Source organism: Acanthopagrus latus, chromosome 8 (assembly GCF_904848185.1).
Source record: "Acanthopagrus latus isolate v.2019 chromosome 8, fAcaLat1.1, whole genome shotgun sequence".
Classification (NCBI taxonomy): Eukaryota; Metazoa; Chordata; class Actinopteri; order Spariformes; family Sparidae; genus Acanthopagrus; species Acanthopagrus latus.
Genome location: NC_051046.1, coordinates 23,499,038 through 23,522,768, shown reverse-complemented (window position 1 = coordinate 23,522,768; position 23,731 = coordinate 23,499,038). Strand labels below are relative to the sequence as shown.

The 23,731-nt window shown below is 42.6% G+C and overlaps 2 protein-coding genes across 4 annotated transcripts; both read right to left on the bottom strand.

The window, feature by feature from the left end:
• Positions 1 to 609: 609 nt before the first annotated feature.
• Positions 610 to 19,611, bottom strand: LOC119024477 (matrix metalloproteinase-14-like). Of its 3 annotated transcripts, none has more exons than XM_037107314.1 (10): positions 17,737 to 19,611; positions 14,582 to 14,730; positions 12,762 to 12,884; positions 12,354 to 12,676; positions 11,766 to 11,927; positions 7,628 to 8,049; positions 7,288 to 7,426; positions 5,407 to 5,557; positions 5,171 to 5,286; positions 610 to 3,387 (listed from the first exon to the last, which is right to left on the bottom strand). In XM_037107314.1, exons 1-10 carry the CDS (start codon positions 17,851 to 17,853, stop codon positions 2,915 to 2,917), a joined length of 2,175 nt encoding a protein of 724 aa, XP_036963209.1. In that variant the 5' UTR covers positions 17,854 to 19,611; the 3' UTR covers positions 610 to 2,914. The 3 variants fall into 3 exon arrangements, with proteins under 3 accessions (XP_036963209.1, XP_036963210.1, XP_036963211.1); XM_037107315.1 differs by lacking the exon at positions 17,737 to 19,611 and adding an exon at positions 17,613 to 17,733; XM_037107316.1 differs by lacking the exon at positions 17,737 to 19,611 and adding an exon at positions 15,211 to 15,249.
• Positions 19,612 to 19,734: 123 nt separating this feature from the next.
• On the bottom strand, positions 19,735 to 23,530 carry zpd (zona pellucida glycoprotein d). The gene is made up of 10 exons (XM_037107318.1): positions 23,347 to 23,530; positions 23,103 to 23,151; positions 22,906 to 23,013; positions 22,020 to 22,228; positions 21,739 to 21,896; positions 21,317 to 21,431; positions 21,074 to 21,201; positions 20,784 to 20,967; positions 19,999 to 20,104; positions 19,735 to 19,904 (listed from the first exon to the last, which is right to left on the bottom strand). Exons 1-10 carry the CDS (start codon positions 23,401 to 23,403, stop codon positions 19,783 to 19,785), a joined length of 1,236 nt encoding a protein of 411 aa, XP_036963213.1. The 5' UTR covers positions 23,404 to 23,530; the 3' UTR covers positions 19,735 to 19,782.
• Between the last annotated feature and the right edge of the window lie 201 nt (positions 23,531 to 23,731).

Below are 23,731 nucleotides of genomic sequence, written 5' to 3'. Positions count from 1 at the left end.
TACTGCTGATTCTGGTGCGAAATTATGACAAAAACTGAATCCAGGATCTAACATGTACAGTGCACTGTGAACTAAATACATGTTTCTAAATACATGAATTGTGTGGATCTAATCTAACCTGCTCATGTCCTCACATGTGGACATTTACATCTTGGACATGATACATATGGATGACTGCTACTTGTGCAGTTAACGTTGTTGTGTACTTTTATAATGAAAACATGCCAACAGTACTTTAATAATGTATAATAATAATAATAATAATAATATATAATAATGTATTAATAATTCTTGCCATTTTGATGTGCCATTTTGCCTTTCTTTGTCCAATTTAATTTTCACAGCTGCTGTCATATGATCCCCTCTCATTACATTGCAAGTCATACATGTTAAATGCTGTTTCATCTGAGCTGTTATGTCTTCATATTTTAACACAAAGTGACACCCCTGCGTCACTGTGTGTTTATTTGTGCTATGTAGTATATTAGTTTTAACATTTTAGAAGCAATGATTCCCTCTTGTGGCCAGAGGGAGAATAATCTCTTTGAACCTTACTCGGGCAGCAGGTTAAAAGTGGACAGTCACAAACTGCAGCAAAGAAGACAGATGTTGCTTTTACCTGTGAGTTTTATTGTGAAATCCTTAATGTACTCTACACAGGAGTGCAAAGGCCTTACAGAACATGCCCCGCATGCATCAACATTATCGTAAAAATCTACTGCTGTTATTACAGAAAACATGAAGAGAAACAAAATTTACAAAACTACAAATGAGAGTAAAAAAAAAAAGAAAAAACACATTTTAAAAAAACTTTCCCTCATGCTATTTATACTATTAAAAAAAACAATGCCCCCCAAATATTCACAGAAAAAAGGCACAAGGAAACAGAATATAAGGCACAAACCTAAAACAACTGGTAATGGATGCAGCATGTGACTAGTGGTTTTACACAGACAGATGGACACAAAAACAGGATCATTCTCTGCACATTTCTCTGTGTTAAGCATCTTTCACACGCTTGGGCTAACTTTCCAGAGGAGTGGAGAGGAAAATTAATACATTTGGGACCACAGATGTGGGGTAAATACAGCAATGAAACAAATCAAGCAGAAAGACAGACTAAGAATGTAAAAACAAAAGGAAAAGAGAAGAGAAAGACAGAGGGGGGGCGAGAGGGGGTCGCAGAGGAAGATCTCCAGCTCATGACAACGAGCCGAGCGAAAACAAGACTTGAAAAGGAAGAGTGGACCTGATCTAGGTCAGTGGGCACAACGCCAGCGTTGCCCCTCCCCAAAATCCTTCCTCTCTCTTTCCCTCGCTCCTCCTTTCCAGCAGAAACCTGGAGAGGAAAAGCAAGCAGAGCCCTCCCCTCCTCAATCTGTGCCTCCCCTGGTTTCTTTCTCTCTCTTTCTTTCCCTCTTCATCTCATTTCCCCTCTCTCCAGTTTCTTATTCCTCCTCCTTTTTGCATTCCCCCCCCCCCCAACTCCCCTCTCTCCCCCCTCCTCATGCCTGACACTACTAAACCAGCAGCATGTGGGCTTAATGGAAACCAGACCCTGACCCACTCCTCTCTAGCCTGCAGGATTCTCCCTTGTACACTTAATTAGTTTTCTTTAGCTTTAGCATGAGAACAGAAGAGGAGACGAAGAAAGATACTGCTGCTCGAGCTTTAGTCTTAACAAGCTGAGTTTAGATGGACAGAATTGGTCAAATCTCCCACTTTTCTTCAAGTTAAATGTGAATAAATCCCCCTCCCTCTACTCGTATTTCATCCCAGCCCTGGCACCAGTCGTATATCAATATGTCTCCAATGGGATTGTGTTTTTAGTGGTGCAGTCTGAACAGTTTATCGTGGCTGCGGTGGGAGGAGGGGAGGCTGGAGCCCGTGTGTCTGTGTGCAAAAACTCTATGTGCCTTTGTTTGGGTAAGTGGTCTCTATGCGTTGGTGTGTGTGGACAAATGAATCCAGTTAGGTTCTTTTTTTTTTTTTTTTTGTAGATCATGTGACGGTGCGTGCGTGTGTGAGAGAGGGCAAGACATTATGGGCTCGGTGGGGGACTGGTGGTCACGGACGCACACAGCTGTCTGACATTCCTGCGCTGGTTGGAGGACGAGCTTCTTCTGCTAGTGTGTGTTTTAAAAGCAGAGGGAGTTGTGCTTTATATGGACACACACACACACACACACACACACACACACACACACACACACACACACACACACACACACACACACACACACACACACACACACACACACACACACACACAGACATCTGCAGTGAAGCCACCTCAGCAAAAACTGAGACAACAATAAACAATCAAAAGTGCAAATTATCTGTTCTAAACAAAAGTAAAAATGATTGGTTAAGGCACCGTAGTCAAACATATGGAAGACTTGTTCATATTTATGCATGTATTTCTATTTTTGTTTTCATAGCTGTAAGCACTTGTGTCCGTGTCTATCGACAATTATGTGTGCTAGTGTATCATGTATGTGCATTATCGACTTTTCTGCATTTCTACTACAAATAAATCACCTGTCCCTCCTTAGTACAGTTAGAATTGATAGAAACAGAGCATTAGGTGGCTTTTTTTTCTGTGATTGAATAAATGGGAATCTGTAAAGGAAAAAGAGGTGCTTTTTCAGACATTTGGAAGGCACATAAACGAGGCACAGGAGGGAAACTGTAGCTCCACAGGCACCGACTTTACCACTTTTGCATTATTTCACACGAGCAATAAAAGTTCTCACTATGAACAGGGGCCAAAAAACGGTGACTTATCCTCGACTTTCTCAGACTAGTGCTGTGTCGAAGCTTCTTCCCACCGCGCCATAATTGAAATTTGTGACGCCAACGACTGTACCAGACAAACGATGAAAACCCGTTCTATCTCTTCTAATTCTGCGCCTCACACCCAGTCCTGCAGCGAACGTTTGCAGTGCACCAAGGCCCTCGGCGTCTCTTTGTTCTGCAGAGTCCTGAGGATGGCGTAGATTAGGATGAGGATGCACAGGATGAGCACGAGCGGGACGGTCACCATGATCAGGGTCATGACCTTTGATTCATTGTCGGCCACCGTCACCACCACGTTCACCTCTTTGTCCTCCTCGTCCTCTGTGCTGTCAGGCTTGGAGCTTGGGTCCTCTGGTGGGTTTTTGTCCTGGCCCCTGTCCGGCTCTTTGTGCTCATCTTTGCCTCGGTCTGCAGGCTTCACTGGTTTGTCTTTTGGTTCCTGGTCAATGTCCGGGTCGGGTTTAGGGTCAGGGACTCCAACACAGCCCATGAAGTCCTTCAGGATGGAGCGAGGATAGCCTTTGTCTGCCTCTGTCTTGTGGTTGTCAAACCTCCAGTAACTTTTGCCCTTGTAGAAATAGGTGTAGGCTGCATGAGAGGAAGATAAGAAATATTTAGGTCAGTCAACTCATGTAAAATGGATTTTTGTTGTAAATATATGTGACAGTACGCTCGGTGGATATTTGGTGTCCAGGTTAGGGTTAACCCTAACCCCTAACCCCTAACCCTATCCCTAACCCATAATGATCTGTTTTTACACTTAGGTAATGTAGGCTGAAAAGCTGAATTCACATGTAATGTCTCTTTGGTTCAAATTGTACAAACACTGATGGATGCAGCCCGTCTAGCTTTCCCCATGTGTCTTGACATAATGCTAATCTGACATGCAGCTGGCTGCTATCTTTAAAATAACAGCTGGACATTTTGGAAACTGCAATCATTAACTTTATAGCTGATAGCTATGATGAGAAGACTGATATTTTTGTTTTTTTTTTACAAATCAAACAATCGAGCCTAGCCGTTTCACCTTTTCCCAGTTCTAATGCTATCCTAACATGTAGCTGGCTCCAGTCTCCATGTGCTATTAGCTGCACAGCTAAGTGTAAAAACAGTTTGTAGTGCTACGGTGTTATGTGCCAGATTCCTTCTTGTGGAGAAGCCACTGAGCCAACAGAGATTTACAAATGTTCAACATTTTAATGCTTTGGTTTTTATACATACTGTACAAATGAGATGCAACATGAGGTGGTGGTAGGCAGATTGTATTAAGTTTGGACTGTGCCAGGCTAGCTGTTTCCCCCCAATTTCAACTTTATGCTAAGCTAAGCTTATTGTCTCTTAATGGTAGCTGTGAATTAACCACACAGACAGGAGAGTGGTATAGACCTTCTCATCTAAATCTAGGGAAGAAAGTGAAAACATGTATTTCCTGATGTCGAACTACTTCTTCGAAGCCTTTGGAGAGGTAGTGTTGGTCTAACACAGCAAAGATTGGCTGCCTTTCCATTCAGTTAATGATTTTTTCAGTGCTTCAGCCAAATTTGATCAACATACGACAATGAATCTACATCTTGTCATTTCACTGTAATTGCTGCCTAATCTACTTCATCATTTGTCTTGACAAGGTCAATCTAAGTGCAGTTTTTGTGCAAACAGAAAGCAGTCTCAGGAATGTTTCTTAAGGGACCAGCCTCGCCTCTCCAACACTCCCACATTTTGCACCTAATTGACTTTCCAGGTCCAGGGCTGACTCTGATAATACCAGACTACACATACAATGTGTTAATATCTACATAAAAAGCAATAAATCAATAAGACATGTTGCTCACATGCACTAAGATTAGGCAACTGGATGTGAATATAACCACATGCAATCTTCTTGGGGTGAAATTCTGGGTGCAAATGCAGCTTTGGAGAGGAAACCAGGCTTGCAGAGACATCAGAGCAGTTTGGGTGGAGATGAGAATGGACTGTTAGAGTGCATTTAGAGCTGCTGTGCCACAAATCTAATTTCCAAAGGAAGGACGGGCCAACCCTCAAACCAGAGCTCTCATTCCTCATTTCTCTCTCTCTCTCGCTCTCTCTCTCTCTCTCCCTCTCTCTCCTCTCTCATCCCCTCACCCTTCTCTCTGCTCTACTTGTTCCAGCCTAACCAGTCTCAAATGTAATTTTTTCCCTCTCTTACACACCCCATTTCACCCATCTAACATTTCGTCCTTTCTGTCCCTCCACCTCTCCTCGCTCATGCTGTTCTCCTGCTTTCAACACTGTATGTACAGCTTCAGGTGTCTGTTCTGATTCCAGTTTAACAGGAGCTGCTCCCTTGCTCCAATTAAAGGCTGTGTTTGCTTTATTTTAGGCCACTGTTTACCTCCATCATCACTGAGGAAGGCTCCTTTGGGTGAGTCAGGGATCCTGCCCCATCTTGTGTTTGGCTTGGGGAAGTCGCGGTCTGTAGTGCGAGTCTCCTCACTGTATCGCCAGTATCTGCACAGAGACAATAACATGTATAAACATGTGAAAACACCTTCTTTTATAATGGAAGATATTTTCAATGGGTTCAAATTTTGCAGCATGTATCTCTGTGATTGTTTGGATATATGGTACCTGTCTCCAGAGAAGAAGTATGTATATCCATTGGGCTCCCACCAGATTGCGGTGTCAATCTTATGTGCAGGGACTCCGTGTCCATATTCGTGTAAAGGCTGTGGGTATCCTGGCAGGACGTCAGCCTCCCTGAACACCCAATATCTGTCATCTGCAGAGACAAAATGATATGCGTTTTTCTAGTGAGATAGTCCCTTACAACAAAAAAACCCCTCATGAATCTCTGATGTTTTCAAAATGTATCAACATGCATCATACAGAGCACATGTAGAAAATGGTGGTAACATGTGGTACCATAATTTCACATGTATTCACATAGGCTTCACAAGTGGTCTCATAGTTTCACATAGGACTTTACATTTACACATGTGGTCTGAAAGGCTTCACATTCCCAGTTGTATGGATCACACCACTAGAACGTTTAAAAACAAAATGTGCAAAATACATGTTTCACTTGTGCAAAACATGTGTTCCATGTATTTCATATGTGATGTTTCCATGTGTGCAACATCACATGCACAGGTGAAATGTGGTTTTCTGTGGGGGGTTACACCTACAACACAATCTTCAAGCATAGGTATGGTTTGTTACTGGGCTAAGAGAGAGAAAATGTCAGGGAAAACTAATGAGCAAGAGAAGGGAGAAAAAGCTGTGGCTTACGGGAAAAAAAGGGATGGCCAGAGCATATGGCAAATGTCACTGAGTTTATTCTCTCAAGAAGAAAAGTGGAAAGGACAGGCAAGGTAGAAATGGTAGGCATGACACTTATTTTCCAAGATTTCCTCATGTGTGAGCCAATTTCTTCTCTAACCCTAACCTTTGGGCACACTTTTCAGACACTTTCCACCTCGCCTGCCAGGGCACTGCTGCATTGTGACATACTAGACTGAAGTGTAACAGCTAAGTTGGTGCAATGGGGTGTCTAATAATTGGTGCACACTTTGAAATTAAACTATTTTTCCTTTTTTCTGGATGCATATGGTCAGCATTTCTGCAGGTTTACAAGCATGCAGTACACTGTACTGCACAGCTCGTCTTACACCCATCACTCTCAGTGACATGTACATAAAGCCAGAATAATGACAACAGACATCAACAAATGACAAGAATATTCTGTGTATGTGAATCAGAGTTCGTCTATGATCACAAGCTTGGAAAATCCTGAAAATGCGCGACAAATCACCACAGGGCCTGGCTGTAAAAGTGCAGCCTCTGCAGCTGTGATTATCTGGAGCAGTGCACTGCAGAGAAGGCTGATGCAATCCTCCACCTCTCTCATGAGGCCTTTTGGGGCTCAGCTGGAGCGGAGTCATACTGAGCCAGCAACAGCTGCCTCATTCAAGACACCCAATGAAGTCAGCAACGCACTCTAACTCTGTGATGCAGTTATACATACATGCAATGAGACAGAAAATCAAATCTCTCAACAGAAGAGTCAGAGAGTTTAACCAGTGAATCATTTGGCTGGAGGAGTTTCTTTCTTGTTCACATTACTTCTAGTGTTTCAAATATTTCTGTGCGTGAGTGTGTCTGCCAGATTCGGAGAGTTACGGCTGTGCTGAATTATTACCATATCCTTGTAAATCACATCGTGTGGAGGGAAAACGTGCTGAGTTTGCACAGTGTCTTTTCATTCTGACCGGTTCGAATCAGATTTATTTTGCATCCATAGATCACACTCTACAAGAGCTCCACGTTGGGAAAGTGGCTGAGAAACACTGCGGAAACGACTCAGCCTTTTGTTGTGCAGGTAAAAAAGCTCTGCTGAGCATTCAACAAGGTTGTGACATGACAACACTGCGCCGCCTGCTCAGCATGTGGACACTATGTAAGCAGATGCGTACTGTTTTTTTGTATTGGCTATAAATGGCCTTGACATACCTTTAAAGAAGACAAATTTGCCATCGTGGCGCTCGTAGGCTGCATCGATGTCACTGGGCAGGCCGATCCAGAAGACGGATATCGGCATGGGGTAGTTGTCCAAGACCCGGTTCCTCCGCACGCGCCAGAACCAGCGACCCTGCCCAAGTAAGCAAAATAATGTTTATCTTTGATCCAAATTATTTATTGTTCATTTCCCCTTGCATGACTCAAATGTTTTTCTGACTAAGAGGGCTGTTAAAACGCCACTGACACACTCCTTGATTTACAACAGGAAGAGTTTACAGATGTTCAATCCAAAGTAAACCCTTGAATTAAACTATGCGTTTTTACTTCTCACCTTGAAAACAAACATCTCCCCCCTCAGCATCGTCACCGTGTCAAAGTCCCCGTCACAGATATTTGGGGGCTGGTTGTGGGGCACCTTAGGAGGTTGGGGAGGAGCGGGGGGCCGGGGGGGAGGCTGAGGAGGGGGCGCCTCTTTCCTAACGTGCGGGGTGACAGGCTCTGGTTCAGGATGCGTGTCGGTGGGAGCGGAGGTGGGGAGGACGGGAGGTGATGTAGGGCTGGGGCTCGGCTCCGGGTGAGCTGGGGGATGCAGATCGCTGTCGGTTGGGTTGGGTGATTGGGGCGGGGGGTCAGTCGGAGAAGCGGAGGTGGGTTCAACTTCAGGATGAGAGGCGGAGGTCGGGGAGTCATCGTCGGGTTTGTTGTCAGGGGCGAGAGGAGAAGTTGGTGAAGCGTCAGTGATGAGAGGAGGACCTGAGAAGGAAAAGATGGAGCGCTCAGCTTAAGAACAAAAAAACCAAACTTTTCCTGCCATATTTTTACCCAAAATGGAAAGAAAGAAAATCAATTTGAACTGAAATAAATTCCTCTCCTCTGCCTGTGTGGCATTTCACATCAGTGACCTCTTTTATATTCTTCTCCTCTTTTCCCCTCACAAATTCTAATTCTCCCTCACACAAAGAAATGCAATTTTCCATTTTGTCCAGCAGCTATAAGCTCATGTGCTGTACAGCTCTCTGGAAATAAAATCAGCACTGCTGGTTGCTAAGAGGACAAAACACACGGATACAGCCATTATGTAACATGTATGACAGCTGATGGCCTTGAAGACATATTGAGTTCCACTGAGCCAGAAATACTCCCAGGAAATTATGCAGGCTGATGTTGGCCAGTGAATCAGCTATCTGTATGTGGGGGGATTCAGCATCTGCGGCATTTTAACCTGCAATCAAGTCTACAGACAGTGACGGTAAACAAGTCTTTGTTTGCTTCCCAGGCTCTGTATTTTGTTCACTGTCTTGAAAAATGACCACTGTCACGACTTTCATGTTGCCTCTGACACTGCTTTAAGTTCTGCAACTGGGTTATCAGGCAGTGTCTCAAATCTGTGTTTGCTTGTGTGTTTGTTTTCACACATGCTTTCACTCTTCCTAGTTCACAGCATGCTGTGTTTTAGCCTTGGAAAGCTCCCTAGTTGATGCCTTTTATCTAGTTATTTTTATCACAGGGCTAAAAGAAGACTGTTACCAGCTACCCAGAGATGAATTCTATCAATGAACGGGACACCCTTTCAAAATTAAAGCCCCTGTACTTTGGCAGGCAGTTCTGTTGGTATAATCCAATTACAGTCCTAGCTTAAAGTTGCATTAAATGATTTGTTTTGGTCACTTGAAGGCAGCTGAACAAGTTGAAAACACAACACTGTTATGCAGTATTATCAGCTTATGTAGTCATGACATGTTAGCTAATGGTTGGATTTTCCCATCACTAACAGACATGGAGCAACATCAGCATTCATTTGGAGACGTGTTTCTGGCCACATATTGAATGCAAGCACAATAATCACTCTCTTCAGAGCTCTGTTTTGGTCTCCACCAACTCCTGAGGGAAAATATGTGACTTTTTAGCTGCTAACCGTTTAATGAGCTAATGAGCAGGTAGGATATAGTGGTGTATTAAACCTTGTTAGTTGAAAACAGCAGCTTCATATGGCTGGAAAAAAGTTGATGAGCTTAAAACAGTAAAGTTACTGGCTGTAAAACCAAAACAAAGTGACACCCTTCACATTACATAGTCATTTGATGTACTTGTATAAAATTGATCGGTGCAGCTTTAAAGTAAACTGGTTTATATAATTAAAACCATTAAAATCTTGTTGTTAGATGTTTGATGCCACACGTGAACAAACAGCCTTGAAGTAATATTGTACTTACATAAAGTATTCTGACTCTAGGAATTACTTGTATATAAATACTAATATATCATTTCACAGGTTAGTTAAGTTTTGAATAAAACGGACTGCCATTTACAGCAAGTTTCTAAGTAAGTCATTAATGCTCCATTGGCGGGAATAGAGCCTGCTGATTGTTACTTGTAAGGCTCTCAGCTAAACAGTTGAGAGATAAGTCAACAGATGAGTAGCTGATGAGGACAAATTGAGCTGAGAGACTGCTGGTCTCTTGCTTAATCCTCTACAAAAGGAACCCAAATGTTTATTCCAACCAATAAAGTTTATGCTGTGTTAGTCTCTATTTAAACTCTTCAGGTCCTTTTCCTCATCCAATCAGAGCTGTTGTCTAGCACAATCCTTCAGATCTGTTTAATATAGCAAACTACTGTATGATTCCAGTCAAACATTTACCTTACAGTATTTACAGCATAAAACTGACTAGATTTTTTTGCATCTACTTTGCCGAAACTGTAGTCTCACTCTGCTGCAGAGGTCTAGTGTAGGCGTATCAATAGGCCAGAGTTGTGTGGGTATGGAAAGATTTGGGGTTTGCTGGGAGAGCTAAACCATGGACGACATTCTCAAACTGAATCAGATTTTTTATTGGTGCCATGATACCAGAGACGTGACCAGGACAAAACAAAGTCCTGGTCACAGACACTAAAAAGATGCACAAAGAAAGGAAAACTAGAGCCTTCTGTCTAAAGGAAAATAAAAACGGAAATCAATTCATACAATGTAAAGAACGTCTATAGTGAATCTATGTCGGCAGTTTAAGAGACAACCGAGTGTTTTGTCCTGTAATTAGTTCTCCACAGTAGAAACACACAAGCACATTCATACAATACTCTAATACACACATGAGCTCTTTCACTTACCAACATGTGCGTGCACACGCGTACGCACACACACATAAAGAAAGATGTCATCTGTCAATTAACAATGCCATCCATTCACACAGGGAAAGCATGAGTACATCATAACGGCATGCATGAATGGATAACATGCTGCTGTTTTGTGTGTGGTTGGCCACGCACGTGTCTGTGCACAAAACTTTGTTACAAGGCTTCTTGTCTTTTCTTGATGCAGGTCCAGATGGGATATGATCGTGATATAACTCCAAATTTTTCACTTTTCACTTTGGTTGCAGGGATTTCAGAGCCAATGTAGTCTGATATAAGAAGCCAAAACATTAAAATTATGAAGTTCACTATTTGATTTGTGTCCTCTTGGTTGTAGATCCCGTTTACATTTGAATCATATATAGACAAAGCCGAGTACAGATATTAGGTAGATAATCTGAGGTTTTCCAGTATCATATCTTTCAGCTTAACCAAAGTTTAGTTTATCTAGCTTTGTAAGCAGTGTTCAAAGTGAAAAGGTGTAATTTGTAATTTCTAAAACTATATGGAGCAGCATAACTAAAACTAACTATGATTGTATGTAATGTAATGTTATGTATGTTCTGGTGCGCTATTTGCATGCATTTACTCATCATCATCTGGTTGCAGGTGGTAACTGTGTACCATTGTCTGTACCACTACCCTTTCATGAACCATGGGCCCCCACCTATAAGCTTTTCTAGCTTCCTTGGGGGACCCGTTCACTTTACCCAATTGATTTCGTACCCCAACTGTATTATTGTAATGTTTGAAGTGGCATTTGTGAATAAACTCAAACTCAAACTACTTTCTCCTGTTAACTTTGCTGAACTCGCTACTCTTTCCTGTTGGCATCTTTGCTGTAGCAAATGGCTGCAGGTAGCATATAGGTCAGTTAGACTTGTTGTTTTATGATGAGTTAACATGGTAATTAAGCTCATCATGGTTCAATAAAAAAAGAAAATGATTAATTTAGATGGTGTATGGTTGTACTTTTCTGTTTGGTTTAGTGAAATTGGTGTAGCACCTTGCAGCTAGCTGGTTAGCATGCTTACGTCAGTAGATCAATGGAACACACATAGACGCCTTTAACATAATGTCAACACTGTTGCTGTGACAGATGGAGATATTTTTGTTAGTGTATCAGGTAAACACAGCGAGTTCCCCACAATGTATTTGGAATGAGCTGTTTCATTAGAGAATACAGTCAATATAAAACCTGTCTGTGCAAATTCATTCCAGTTCTACAGTTTAGCTTGCATCAGGGCATTTTCAGAAATTGTCGCATACACAGACCTGTGACACAGATAATTAGCAGGTCACTGCCACTGAATAAGTTACTAAGACTCAAGTCTTACCATATATGTACTGTATTCCTTTGATGTCATCCTCATGTAGTGAGAAGTTGTGTGTGTGGATGTACTGGTAGAAAGGAGCCATTATGGCACTGGGGTTATCTGAGTGCTCCAGGCCCAAAGCATGACCCAGCTCATGGACCGCAACCAGGAAGAGGTCCACACCTGCGACAGAGACAGAGATATCCAAACTTGAGAAAAGTCGTCCCTAAAATCAGACAAACATTACAAGTGATCACAAAGATCTTGATCTACACTACATTAACCATGTAACACTCGCCTTAATGAATCAAAGACGCATCATGTGGCATTATCAATTAATATTTGATCTCCAACGTGATCCACATATCATTTTGCTGTACAACTTACTGAAACAAGCTATGCAAGCTGTCCCATTTTTTTCAGATCACCATGACACCACAAAGACTGTGTTTACTGAGCCCAAGCAGAGGAAAACATTTTAATTAATTCAAGCTAATGAATTATTTTAAAAAGCTACTCAGCTGTTTAGATCTATCAGTGTCACAACAAGCTAGAGCATAAATCAAAGGATTCAATTTCCACTAGATTAAGGATAATTCACCCACAAACCTGCTGGGTTATGGTTCTCCAGTGTCCATGGCTCATCAGCGTCAAAGTGTGTATCCCCACCTATTCCTGGGCCGGGGTAGTACGCGTGGGCCAGCGAACCCCCCTCGCCATCAAACAGTGACATATCACCATGGAAGCCGGAGGCAAAGAGCAGCAGGATGTCAGCGAGCTCAGTCTGGCTGCTGTTGGTGTTGACGTTGCTTACAGCAGGTAACTCCTCGAAGGTGAGCGGTGTGACCCGTCTCCACACGTCAAAGGCCTGGCGGATGGCCTCGAACGTCAATTCCTCGCCCAAAGATGAGGGGATGTGTTGGTTCATAATACTACAGCCACAAAAGAAAAAGAGTATTAGTGCAGGTATGTTAAACATTCTGCTCTACTGTTATTTTACATGTCAGTGCTGTAAACCTGTAGGTGAGGTGGTCTTTGTCCCACTGCTGTCCAGTTAGAGCGTAGCGTTTCTTCCTCACGCCAACATCCATGTCCACCGGTTCCCTATCTGGGAGGCCACAGCGAGGTCGACGCATGGCCCTACACACACACATGCACGTCTCACAATAGGGCACATTATGCACTGTGACTGATTCTTTAGTCTGGTCTCTTTTAAACCTGTTCTATTTTAATTTAATGTCCTACGTCTTAACTGGTGTAAATGGTTTTATTTTTTTTTTTTATGTTTCCTACTTATTTTTAATGTATTTTAAATGATACTTTTTATTTCTTTTAATGTATTTCTTATGCTCCTAAAAAGCGCTGTAAGTTGTACCTTGTGTCTGAATTGTGTTATACAAATAAATTTGCCTTGCACATAAATGCACATCTGTAAAGATGGCCCCATAATTCTACTAAATGCAGACCATCAACACGACTTATAAAATGCAGCTTTTTTGTGCTTCGTGTGGAGGAGCTCAAACTGTGCAGCATACAGCACTTAACACCCTCTTCCTGGACCAATCCCTGAAAACTGAAAAGGATTAAACCACAAGGAAACTAGAATTACCGCATCATGGTTGTATGCCTCAAAGCACGAGTCAAGTTGCTGTTCCAGACCTGCTGAATAATGGCCAGAGCATATTTGCAGAATATAATGACCTTTTGGATATCAAATGTTAGAACTTTATCATTTTGTCCTATCAGACTTTAGTATGTCAATGGCCAAAAATGTGCTTTGTGAGGTCACAGTGATCTTGACCAGTGACCTTTGTCCAATGCATTTCTGAGATATCTGGAAAGGGATCTGGGTAGTTTGGAGGCCAGAGCCAAAGCTTGAGCTCAATGCTTAGGAATGGCCAAAGAAATGTGAAATGTGTCCTGGGGTTTACATGGTCTGCAGCGGCGTTTGGGTGGGTGGTGTGTGTCAAGTGCCATCCACATTAATGCCAGCAGAACAGTGCATTGCAATGAGATGATCAATGTGATTCATTTCAGCTGATTTATTGTTGTGGCTGATCTGTGTATGAGGCTGCAGTATGAAGCTGCTTATCTTAGCACAACTGCTGGAAACAAGGGGAAACAGCTAGCATGGCTCTGGCCAAAGTCTGTCTGTCAAAGTGTATTATCTGAAAGATTTTACCTGTTACTTAGTAGAAGGTTAGCGAGCGGATTTTGCAAAAAAGCCAGGCTAGCTATTTGTTTCCCCCTTTTTCCTGGCTTCATGCTGAGCAAAGCAAATTGGCATACAAAAGGGGTATCAAACATCAGCAAGAGAGGGTATTTCCCAAACTGTTCCATTAACCTTAATACATACAGTATATTCTGAAAACAAAGGAAAACAATGACTCAAGGTCATAGCTGAGTGTAAGGATATGACAGAATATCCTGACTGGCCTCATTAGTTAGGATGTGATATAAGCAAATGAAACTGGAATTCAAACTGTATAGCCATAAAACACTTCCCGCTGTGTCAGAAGCTACCGGCAATATTATTGTGCGATGGGGAAAACCCAGACCTGTGGCACAAATTGCTTCATGATGCTCGGTTGTTGAGGTTTATTACCCAGAATTCTCACATGACAAACAGAATTTTGTGGCCATCTGTTATTGCCCCCTCTACCATAAAATGTATACAAAATGAGAACATTAATTTACAGATGGAAAAAAAAAAAGAAAACTTTGTGCTTTATAACATCCCACAACATCCCTGGATTCTGTTTGTGGTCACTGCACACAAATAAGTAATGCCGCCAAGTCTGTGAGACAACCGTCCTGCAAAACAATATTGAGCTTACGCGACAGTGGCAGGGTCCATCTCTCCAGTCACTTCCAGGCCGTAGAAGCGCTGCATGTCGCTGATGGCTTTGGACAGAATATGAGCCGACTGCATGGTGGACATCTGCCTGCTCGCCTGAGACAGGTAGCCGAACTTACGGAGCCATGCCTGTCGAAGACAAAGTCAGTCTTGCTTAGTCTAGCGTGGGAAACGTTGCTGAAACACGTTTGTGTGTGTGTGTGTGATGCATGTTGCACATATGTGGGCTAAATCTGAGAAGGAAGGCTAATGCTTATGCTAATCCGGGAACAAGCCACCGTGTAATGATTAGAGAGAGCATCTGAGGAGTTAAAAGAAAAGAGAAAGTAGAGATAGAGAGCAGATGGCTTCCATTAACATTACAACATTCCTGCTCTCTCATTCCTGCGCCTTCTCCCCACTGACAGCCACGATGAGGAGAGGAGAGGAAGAACTGCAAACAGGAACACTTAAAGGACAATAATTAAACTGTACAACACTACTGTAGTACTACACAAGATAAACAGAAAACTCTCCATATGTGTACTTCAAAACGATAGTAAAAGACCATCTGGCTCACGGTCTGGCGACACATGCTGAATTCCCCGTCTTTGTTTCATGTTTACTGACAGTGAAATTGAGCGTGTGGAGCCACGTAGCCAGGCAAACGGCCCGATAGATCCTGGGGGGAAAAAAACTCTGTTAACTTTGAAGTTCTGCCCTTTTAAAAGCCTTACCCGCTCAAAAACAACCCCCTACCCCCCACACACAGCTAGATCATGGGACTTGTACCTTCATGCATGTACAGAATGAACACAGGCAAATTCATCATGCGTGCACACACTCAGAGAAAAATAAATTCTTGAGAGATCATTTCTGCATAGCTTGACAAGTCTCAACTAATGAAATGTTAGAGGGGGCTTCTTCACATCAGTGCCTAAAGAGCATGAAAGAAGAGAAACAAAATGTGTTACACGACAGGGCTGCAGGATGTCGCTGATAATCAATAACATGATATTGTGATTGTCATGATATATATCCAGATGTGGAAAATGTCATAAAATGGAATGAACAATGAATTGGACAAGTGATCAGTTCTTACATGTTGGACCTTTAAAAATATATTTTGTTAATTCTTTAAAGACAGTTAGCTCACAGTAATAATAACTTCTCTATTAAGCATTAGCATTAATAAATGCTGCTGATGGCCTTTTTTTTCATATTGAAGTGTTTGGTCACCAACCAATGTCCCTCTGAAAAGATATCTTCCAGTATCCCTGCCCACTTTATCTCATCAGGACTAGGTGTGCACCAATCCGATATCAAGATCGAAATTGGCCCTGATACTGACAAAATAGCTGGATCGGGGATCAGAAAAATTAACAGATCCACGGGCCGATCCAGTTTTTTTTTTCTCCTCCTTAGCAGCACATCCTACATCATACGTCAGCAGCATGTCTGTTGCATGCTGGAGGAGTTGAGTTAATCGTTAAGCAACATGGAGCGAGCCAAAGACTCAGCTGTGTGGAGATATTTCACGCTCGCCACGCCAACTAGTTCGACGGCTATTTGCAACGTCTGCAAAGTAAATGTTCCGAGGGGTGGTGGTAGTACTGCAAAGTACAATACTACCAATTTAATCAAGCACATCCAAAAGCACCACGCTAAGGAGCACGGCGAATTCCTGCAGCTCAACAAAACCAAAGGAGCAGGAGACAGTACAGCCCAGCAACTAACTTTGGCAGATGCACTTCAACGATGGGAAAAGTTTCCAACGGAAAGCTTGAAGGCATCAGCAATAACACAGAAAGTTTTAGAATTCGTTGTTTTAGATGCTCAACCAATGTCAGTTGTTGAAGATGAGGGCTTCCGTTGCCTACTGGAATACTAAGAGCCAAGGTACTCTCTTCCATCACGCAAGTATTTTTCTGAGACCGGTATACAGTTTATTATTAATTCAACAACAGTATCGGATCGGTATCGGGTATCGACAGATACACAAAGCCCAGGCATCGGTATCAGTATCAGGACTGAAAAAGTCAGATCGGTGCATCCTTAATCAGGACGGAGAACTCCACAAGGAGGCACTCCAGCCTGCTGCTGAACAGCAGAGAGCAGGATCCTCTGGTTTACCTGCAATGGTGGAACAAGAAAAGCTACCAATTTCAGCGCTCCCGGTGACGGCTTTATACTACTAAACATGCCAAGTGAAGAAATGAAAGAGGCAAACTGAGCCGCCTCGAAGAGAAAGGAAAGAGTCATGTAAGTGTGATGAGGTAGTGAGGAAGGGCGGGATCGCTAACAGACGACAACCAAAATGACGACGATGCTTACAGCAGCTTTAACTGTATATGTACATATGGACACATAGTCACAGGCTTTCAGCTGCTTCTTGTGGTCCTATTCACACTTTAAAATAACTAGCAATAATAAATAATAATTACACTTGTGTTATTAGTCATTTTGCTGTTAAACAATAAAATGCTTTATAAACCATAATTAGGCCTTTAAGCCTTTAAAATAAAAAAATATGACAATTGAATTTTCTCCGTTATCAAGTATTAAAACTGTTATAAACTATAAGTACATATTTTGTACTATTACTTTGCTATATAATGTTGTCGATCATTCTGACCAGGGTGTGGATCATGTGTAATTACAATTAAACATCATCAACATTAACAGTCAGTAATATCCTTATATTAGCTTACAACCATGTGTAAGTGTGTTTATATTCCGCTTATACTTTGTGCTCTATGACTGTGAAACAAATACGCAAGGTGTGTAAAATGCACATGTAGGAAAAGTCCAAATGATACAATCACAGAAGTCCACAAACACTTTGATTATATTTCAACCAGACAGACAGCTATACAGCTAGATATCCCATGTGTGCAGCACGTGGGTGGCGTTGTTGTTATTTGGAAAAAGGTCAAAGGTCACATGACATCCCTGCAGCATAAACAGCCCACCTGCTGCTTTCATGTCTCAACAAAACAAATGTGAAGATTTTAAATGTATAACCTGCTCACCAACAAATTCTACCACGAGGAAATCCTGTTCGCAGTCTGGACAACTTTAAATGAATGTTGTGGACAACTGCACATTCATAAAGTATTTATGAGACACCAACATGCAAGGCAGACGTGACTGTACCTCAGCACTGAAGCCATCTTCCTCTGGGACATCTGCGCTGCACACGATGAGGGAGAATAAGGACGACAGGGTGATGATGATCTGAGCCCAGAGCAGCTTAGATGCCTTCTTCTTCATGACGCTCGGCTGTTTGTGGTCCCCAGTCGCGCGCACGGAGTTACGGAGAGATGAAGAGGACAGAAAACAACCACACAAGTTCCTCCAGCAGGCAGGAGAACAAGACGAAGTACTGCTGGGTTTATTCTCCTCTGGTCCTCTGATATTCAATCACAAACCTCCGCAACAAGTGAGCTATCTGCTCTCTTTTGGAGCTGGCGCGTCAGAAACATGGAAAAACAACAACAAAGTGTATCACGCAAATAAAAAGGTGCGTTCACAAACCCTCGGGGAAAAAAATGAATCGATATGAAACTAGTCCATTCCTGGTGGCAGGCAGTCCGATTTGACCAGGCAAAGCAGCCTCATGGCTCATCCAAGTGTTCATGCGGCAGAGCTCATGCACACAGCTAACACTGTAGCCAGCAGGCTCATGAACTAGACCTTGCCCCCTTTCACGACGTCCACAATGGCTGATCAGCAACAGGCAGCACAGCAACCAGACCTGCAACAAGTCTGCCAGCACTCCTCTGCGAACACAGCGTCCGTGCACAGGAATGAACACATACACAAGTGCCACCAAGTTTCTCAACTCCGAGCAAATATACCGTAGACGGAAAAAAAACTTTGAAAACTAAAGTTCGAGCATATCAAATGTCACAACCGGACCTCTTCGGCTTTTAACTCGGACCGGAAACGCGCTGTGCAAATGTTTGTAAAGCCGCCATCAAGCAGCTGTGCATCTGATCACAGATTTCCAATGATTTCTGATGAAGGAGAGAGAGGAGGGCCCTCCTCCCTCCTCATTCAGCAGACCGACCGACATCAGAGGGTCAGCAGAGGCAGCGGTCAGTGCGCCACCTGCTGTTCCTGCACGACAACTACAGTAAAGTAGTCAGAGCTTGCAGCTGCTGCTGGTGGTGCTGCTGCTGGTGCTGCTGCTGGTGCTGTGGGGACTGTGGCAGGCGGTGGTACTCCTGAGGCAGCCTGCTGACAGCGTGCAGCCAGGAGGATCCCTGCTTTGCTGAAGTGGTGGTCTAGTTTTATTTCTAAAGCCTGTAAGATAAGCCAAGTCGATGAGATAAATTGATCTGAGCCTCACATCTCCATCTAAATTGAATTTATAAGTCTGTCTTGTAAGCCTGTCTGGGCTGGAAGATCTACTGAGCTAAGATATTACATTAATATCACAATACGTGCCTCCCTCAGAGCAGAGTATTGTTGTTGCACATTATTGTTGTCCATCTAAATGACTGTATTTTAGTAGTATTCAGTTGTGTGTGTTTTGCAGTATTACATTGTGAAGGTCAATTTGGTAATTAAAAATTGAAAAAGTAATCTCTGAAATTGAAATTAGCTACATGGTCTCCTGTAAGTTTACTCTTGGTGTTCAGGGAAAGATCAAGTTAATAAACAAGTTTTTGGACAGATGAGCTGACAAAAACCGTTATCAGACACAAACCATTCTTTTTAAAAGCAGTCCCATTTAGTTGGGGTTACTTTTGTTATTGTACCATTTCTATTAGCAAATGAAACAGTGGAGAAGTTAACATTGAGACCTCAACAGAATTAAGTGGGGGATGCAACTTTAACCTTAGCACTGTTTTCAATCTTTTTCCTGGGGGGCCCCACCCTGCATGTTTTACATGTTTCCTTGCCCCAACACAAGGCCCCCGGGATTGAAGAATACTGACCCAAATCATGATCTTTGAATCTGTAAACAAATCTGAATCAAGAAACAGTGTTATTATGTTTGACAAAAATCTTGAATTCTGCGCTAACCTAAACTCTGGTGGTCACATTTTTTCCCCAATGTCAAATGTATCTTATTAATCCTTCTCTGACACAAAACTTGTTTAGGGAATCATTCATAAGGACAGGAATAAAAAAAAAAAGAGGTGGTCACTTTTTAAAGTTTTATTAAAGCTGCCAACAGCAGCAATATTACTGTCAATGTTCCTCAGTTTTTGTGAGCCTCCTGTTGCCTGCCTTGGCCACAGTGATGAGGATGAGGAGGAAGAAGGACACGGTCCAGACGGCTGCTACAGGCAACACCACTGCCGTCAGCATGCCTGAAACAAATGCAAAAAACACATAATCGTGGCATCCACATTCAAAACAGGGGAAACTATTGCTTCCAGTAGTGATAGAGAAACAGGAGCTTACTGGAGTTAGGCCTGTCAGGAATTTCGATCCTGATGGGTCCGTATGAAAGGAGGCCCTGGGTGGGGTATGCTCTCACTGCTTCTCTCTTACTGATTGAATTACAGTTCTGTAATGAAAGTCAAGAAAAAAAAAAAGAATCAGACAATAAATCCTATAAATGAGATTGGTAAGTATCAATGTTTTGTTCACTTTCACTGTATTTACTTTGAGACTTGACTACAGTTAAAAGGGACACTCATTATCAGCCCCGAAACACATGGGTTTTCTCATACTGTCCAGTGCCGCAGCACTGTATTCCCCCTCTGTCTCAAACGCTCTGTTTTAGCTCCTGTCCCTTTAAGCCCCCACCCTCCTGAACACTCAGTCTGCTCCGATTGGTCTGCTCACTCATGCATGAGCCAGCACTGCTAACAAGAACAGAGCAGCTGTGTAGAAGGAATTGCAAAGTGCCAAACTATTTGCTTGGTATAAAATATGTAAACACGTGACACAGTGATGTCGTGTGATGTCACAATGTCATGGAATTAAAGGTGGGACTACCAATCAGGCATTTCAAGAGCAGCGTTTTCTGTGGGAGAGGAACTTCTGTTTGAGGGAACTTTGCCTTTTTTCACTTTCTAGATTTTTTTTACATGCACAACGACCTATATAAAACACTGAAGGACAGGGGGAAAAAAAATTAAAAAACATCATAGGTATCCTTTAAGAGCAACACATAATTCGATATGAAACCTAATCTCATTAGCCTTTTAAGACTATCAAATATGGCAGTAAGATGAGCTCACAGGCGTGCAGGACTTGTGGTCGTCTGGCTCACACAGCTGCACAGTGCAGTGCAGATAGAGGTGATTAGGCTCTGCTGTGAAGCGAAACATTTCAAAGCTGTAGCGAATGGTGGAACTCTCTCCGTTACGGCCAGACTGTCCTGCACTCACATTAAGAAAGGTAACAGTTTGGTCCTTCACACACCTGGAAAGAGAGATGAAAATCAGGAGTAGGAATGAAAAAAGTGGAGATCATATCCAAAAAAAGGACAAAACTGAGATGAACCGTCGTTATCAAGAGCAGTTCTGACCCATTCTGCAGCAGAGTGTGAGAAGATACATCTGTAGTGTTCGGTTCAGAGGTCTGTGTGGCCCAACACTCATTAATGCGGAGCAGGAAGAAATCTGCAGGCTCAGTGACCCTCACCTCCACATACACCTGGACACATTTTCAACAAGCTATCTTTTTTACTTTAGACATCACTGACATGAGACAAACAAAAGCAGTAATTTGATCCATATTTAGTGAAACTTGTCTATGAAAGTTGGCCTACCATGTTTCGGAGTTCAATGGTGGGGGCAGTGCTGTAGGCTTCGGTGTAGGTTGAATCTGTGTACAACATCATCTGTATCTCTGCATCAAGGTCATCCACTCGCATCACCGTCTCGCTGTCCGTGAACACAGAGGAGCCAAGGTCAGTTTGGCGACAGAGTGCACATCCTAAAACCTAAAACACCCTTTACAGCAGCAATTGCAATCTGTACTAAATAATGTATTCAGATTGCACCATACAGTAAAATTCATAGTCCAGGAGGCCAAAAGGGTTTAGGGAAAACTCCTCAAAGAAAATCATTTGTGAATCCTCGCCATAGAAACCAGTACATGAACTGAGAGCACTTCCTTGTAACATTTTTACATACATTACCTGAAATGGTAAAAGGAAAGGTGATATTAAGTATCCAGGCCCTTGCTTACGTGGAAAAGGGGACGATTGGGAAAGGCAAGCTGACTCTCCTGATGTATGGAAAGACGCATGTGTAGTCCAGCCGAATGACCGGATTTCTGATGATGTTTCCAGTAACCTGAGGGTCCGACAGTAGACTCAGGGAGTATCTGATGTGGGTGAAGTTTTTCTTTACGAAGGGGAAAAAAAAGAACAAAAATACTACTGAAAAAGATGGCTGCTAAAATGTCTGTACACTTAACAGTAACAAGTTTGCGCTGGGCCTTTCAAGACGTTAATGCTCCTGTTTTACCTCCAGTGGCTTGCCTCCACAGGTTAGATATTGGTCTTTAGACGTTCTGGAAACATAGTACGGCACACCGCTGAAGACCGCTCTCTGAGCACGGCATGATTTGTTGGGCAAGTGCAGGGACTCCAGCGGCACACGGTGATAGTTGAAGAAATCTTCTAGCACCGTGATCGCTATGTAGTTCCTGTCGCACACAACCTTGATGTCAGCATCTGTAAGACAACCAAAAGATGAGCAAGCACCGGAACTCAACCGAAACTCCAGTTTTAGCCGATAACCTCAAGACCTGAAAAATAGGCACAGAGTATTTGTAACCAAAGCTGGGCATGGGGGGCCTACCCAAGAACAATTCCAGTTTTACAGTCATTGTTTTCCTGCACTCTGGATTCAGATTCAGAGTTCAGATTTTTAGCAAATGAACATTGCAACAGCATGTTTTGTCAAATACTTCTAATTTTATTCATCATTTAGTCATTTTTTTTACCCCTGCCCTGTCTTTTTTGCTCTCTCACTTAAGAGGGTGAGGCCCAACTAACAAAAAACGACCCGGCTGAGGTCATCATGGTAATGTATCATCTTATTTCCTGGGTCAGGGGGTTAAAATGTACAGTGTGACAGAAAGCCTATATTAGAAACTGAGGGCAAAATGTGAACATTTAAGTTAAAATACAAGATTCTACTGGTTGAATTATGGGAAACGTAGGATCCACTATTTCTGGAGCCTGATCCTCACTAAATGTTCACTGGGCTCATGTGCATCAGTGTCGACCATTCAACTTGATGAATGGTAAGTCACATCCCTTTTTGTGACAAATAAAAACAGGCACTGTGGATTATAAGAACAAAACATGTCACATCAAGATAATAGCAAATAGGACAATGTGCCTACTTTTGTCACACCGGTCCCCATAGTATCCCCTGGTACACTTGCAGCTCCTGTGGTGTGGAGCCAGGAGACATGTGGCGCTGTCAGTGCAGTGCTCCACACTGCAGATTCCTGCACAGCGAACAAAGAAATGGCTCGTAAAAACGTCCATCAAGCTACGACACGTTTCTTATGTTTTTGTACGAAGCGGACATGTTTACCCTCAACACGGTGCCATGAGGAGCCCAGGAGAAGCAGGACGACGCTCAGCTGGTTCGAGGAATGAACATTTCTACTTTAACTGTCGTCACATTTAGTCTTCATATATTTATTTACCGGCCAGCCGAGCTCGCGGGCCTGTAACCTGTAAGCTAGGCTACACCGTCAGTTTAGCTCTCTGAACTAACATGGCTGCCACACATGGAGGATAAATAATGCTCTTTAAAGGTTTTATCCACAACCCACCTTGAAGCCGATTAGGTTCATTGCTGCACTGTTTTTACGTAAAAAAACCAACAACATATATGTAGTTATACGTGTATTTTCAGTCAGACAGGATGCTCTCCTCTGTTGTCGACGTTTTCAACACCTGCTGCTCTGATTATGAACACCTGTCGTCTGGGAACGTGTCGGCCACTTTCTCCAGGAGGACTTTTAATTCTGCCGTTTATGTGTTTTATATACATGTTTTTAAATATAAATATATCAACCAACAGTTAATGGTATTTATAAGTGAATTTAAACTATTCCAGCTATTTCTAAAACGAAAAACGCTAATAAAAGTCATCGCATTGATGTGTCTGTAATATACTGAATTGCCGACAGTGGTGAGTTCACTGACCTTTTGTTC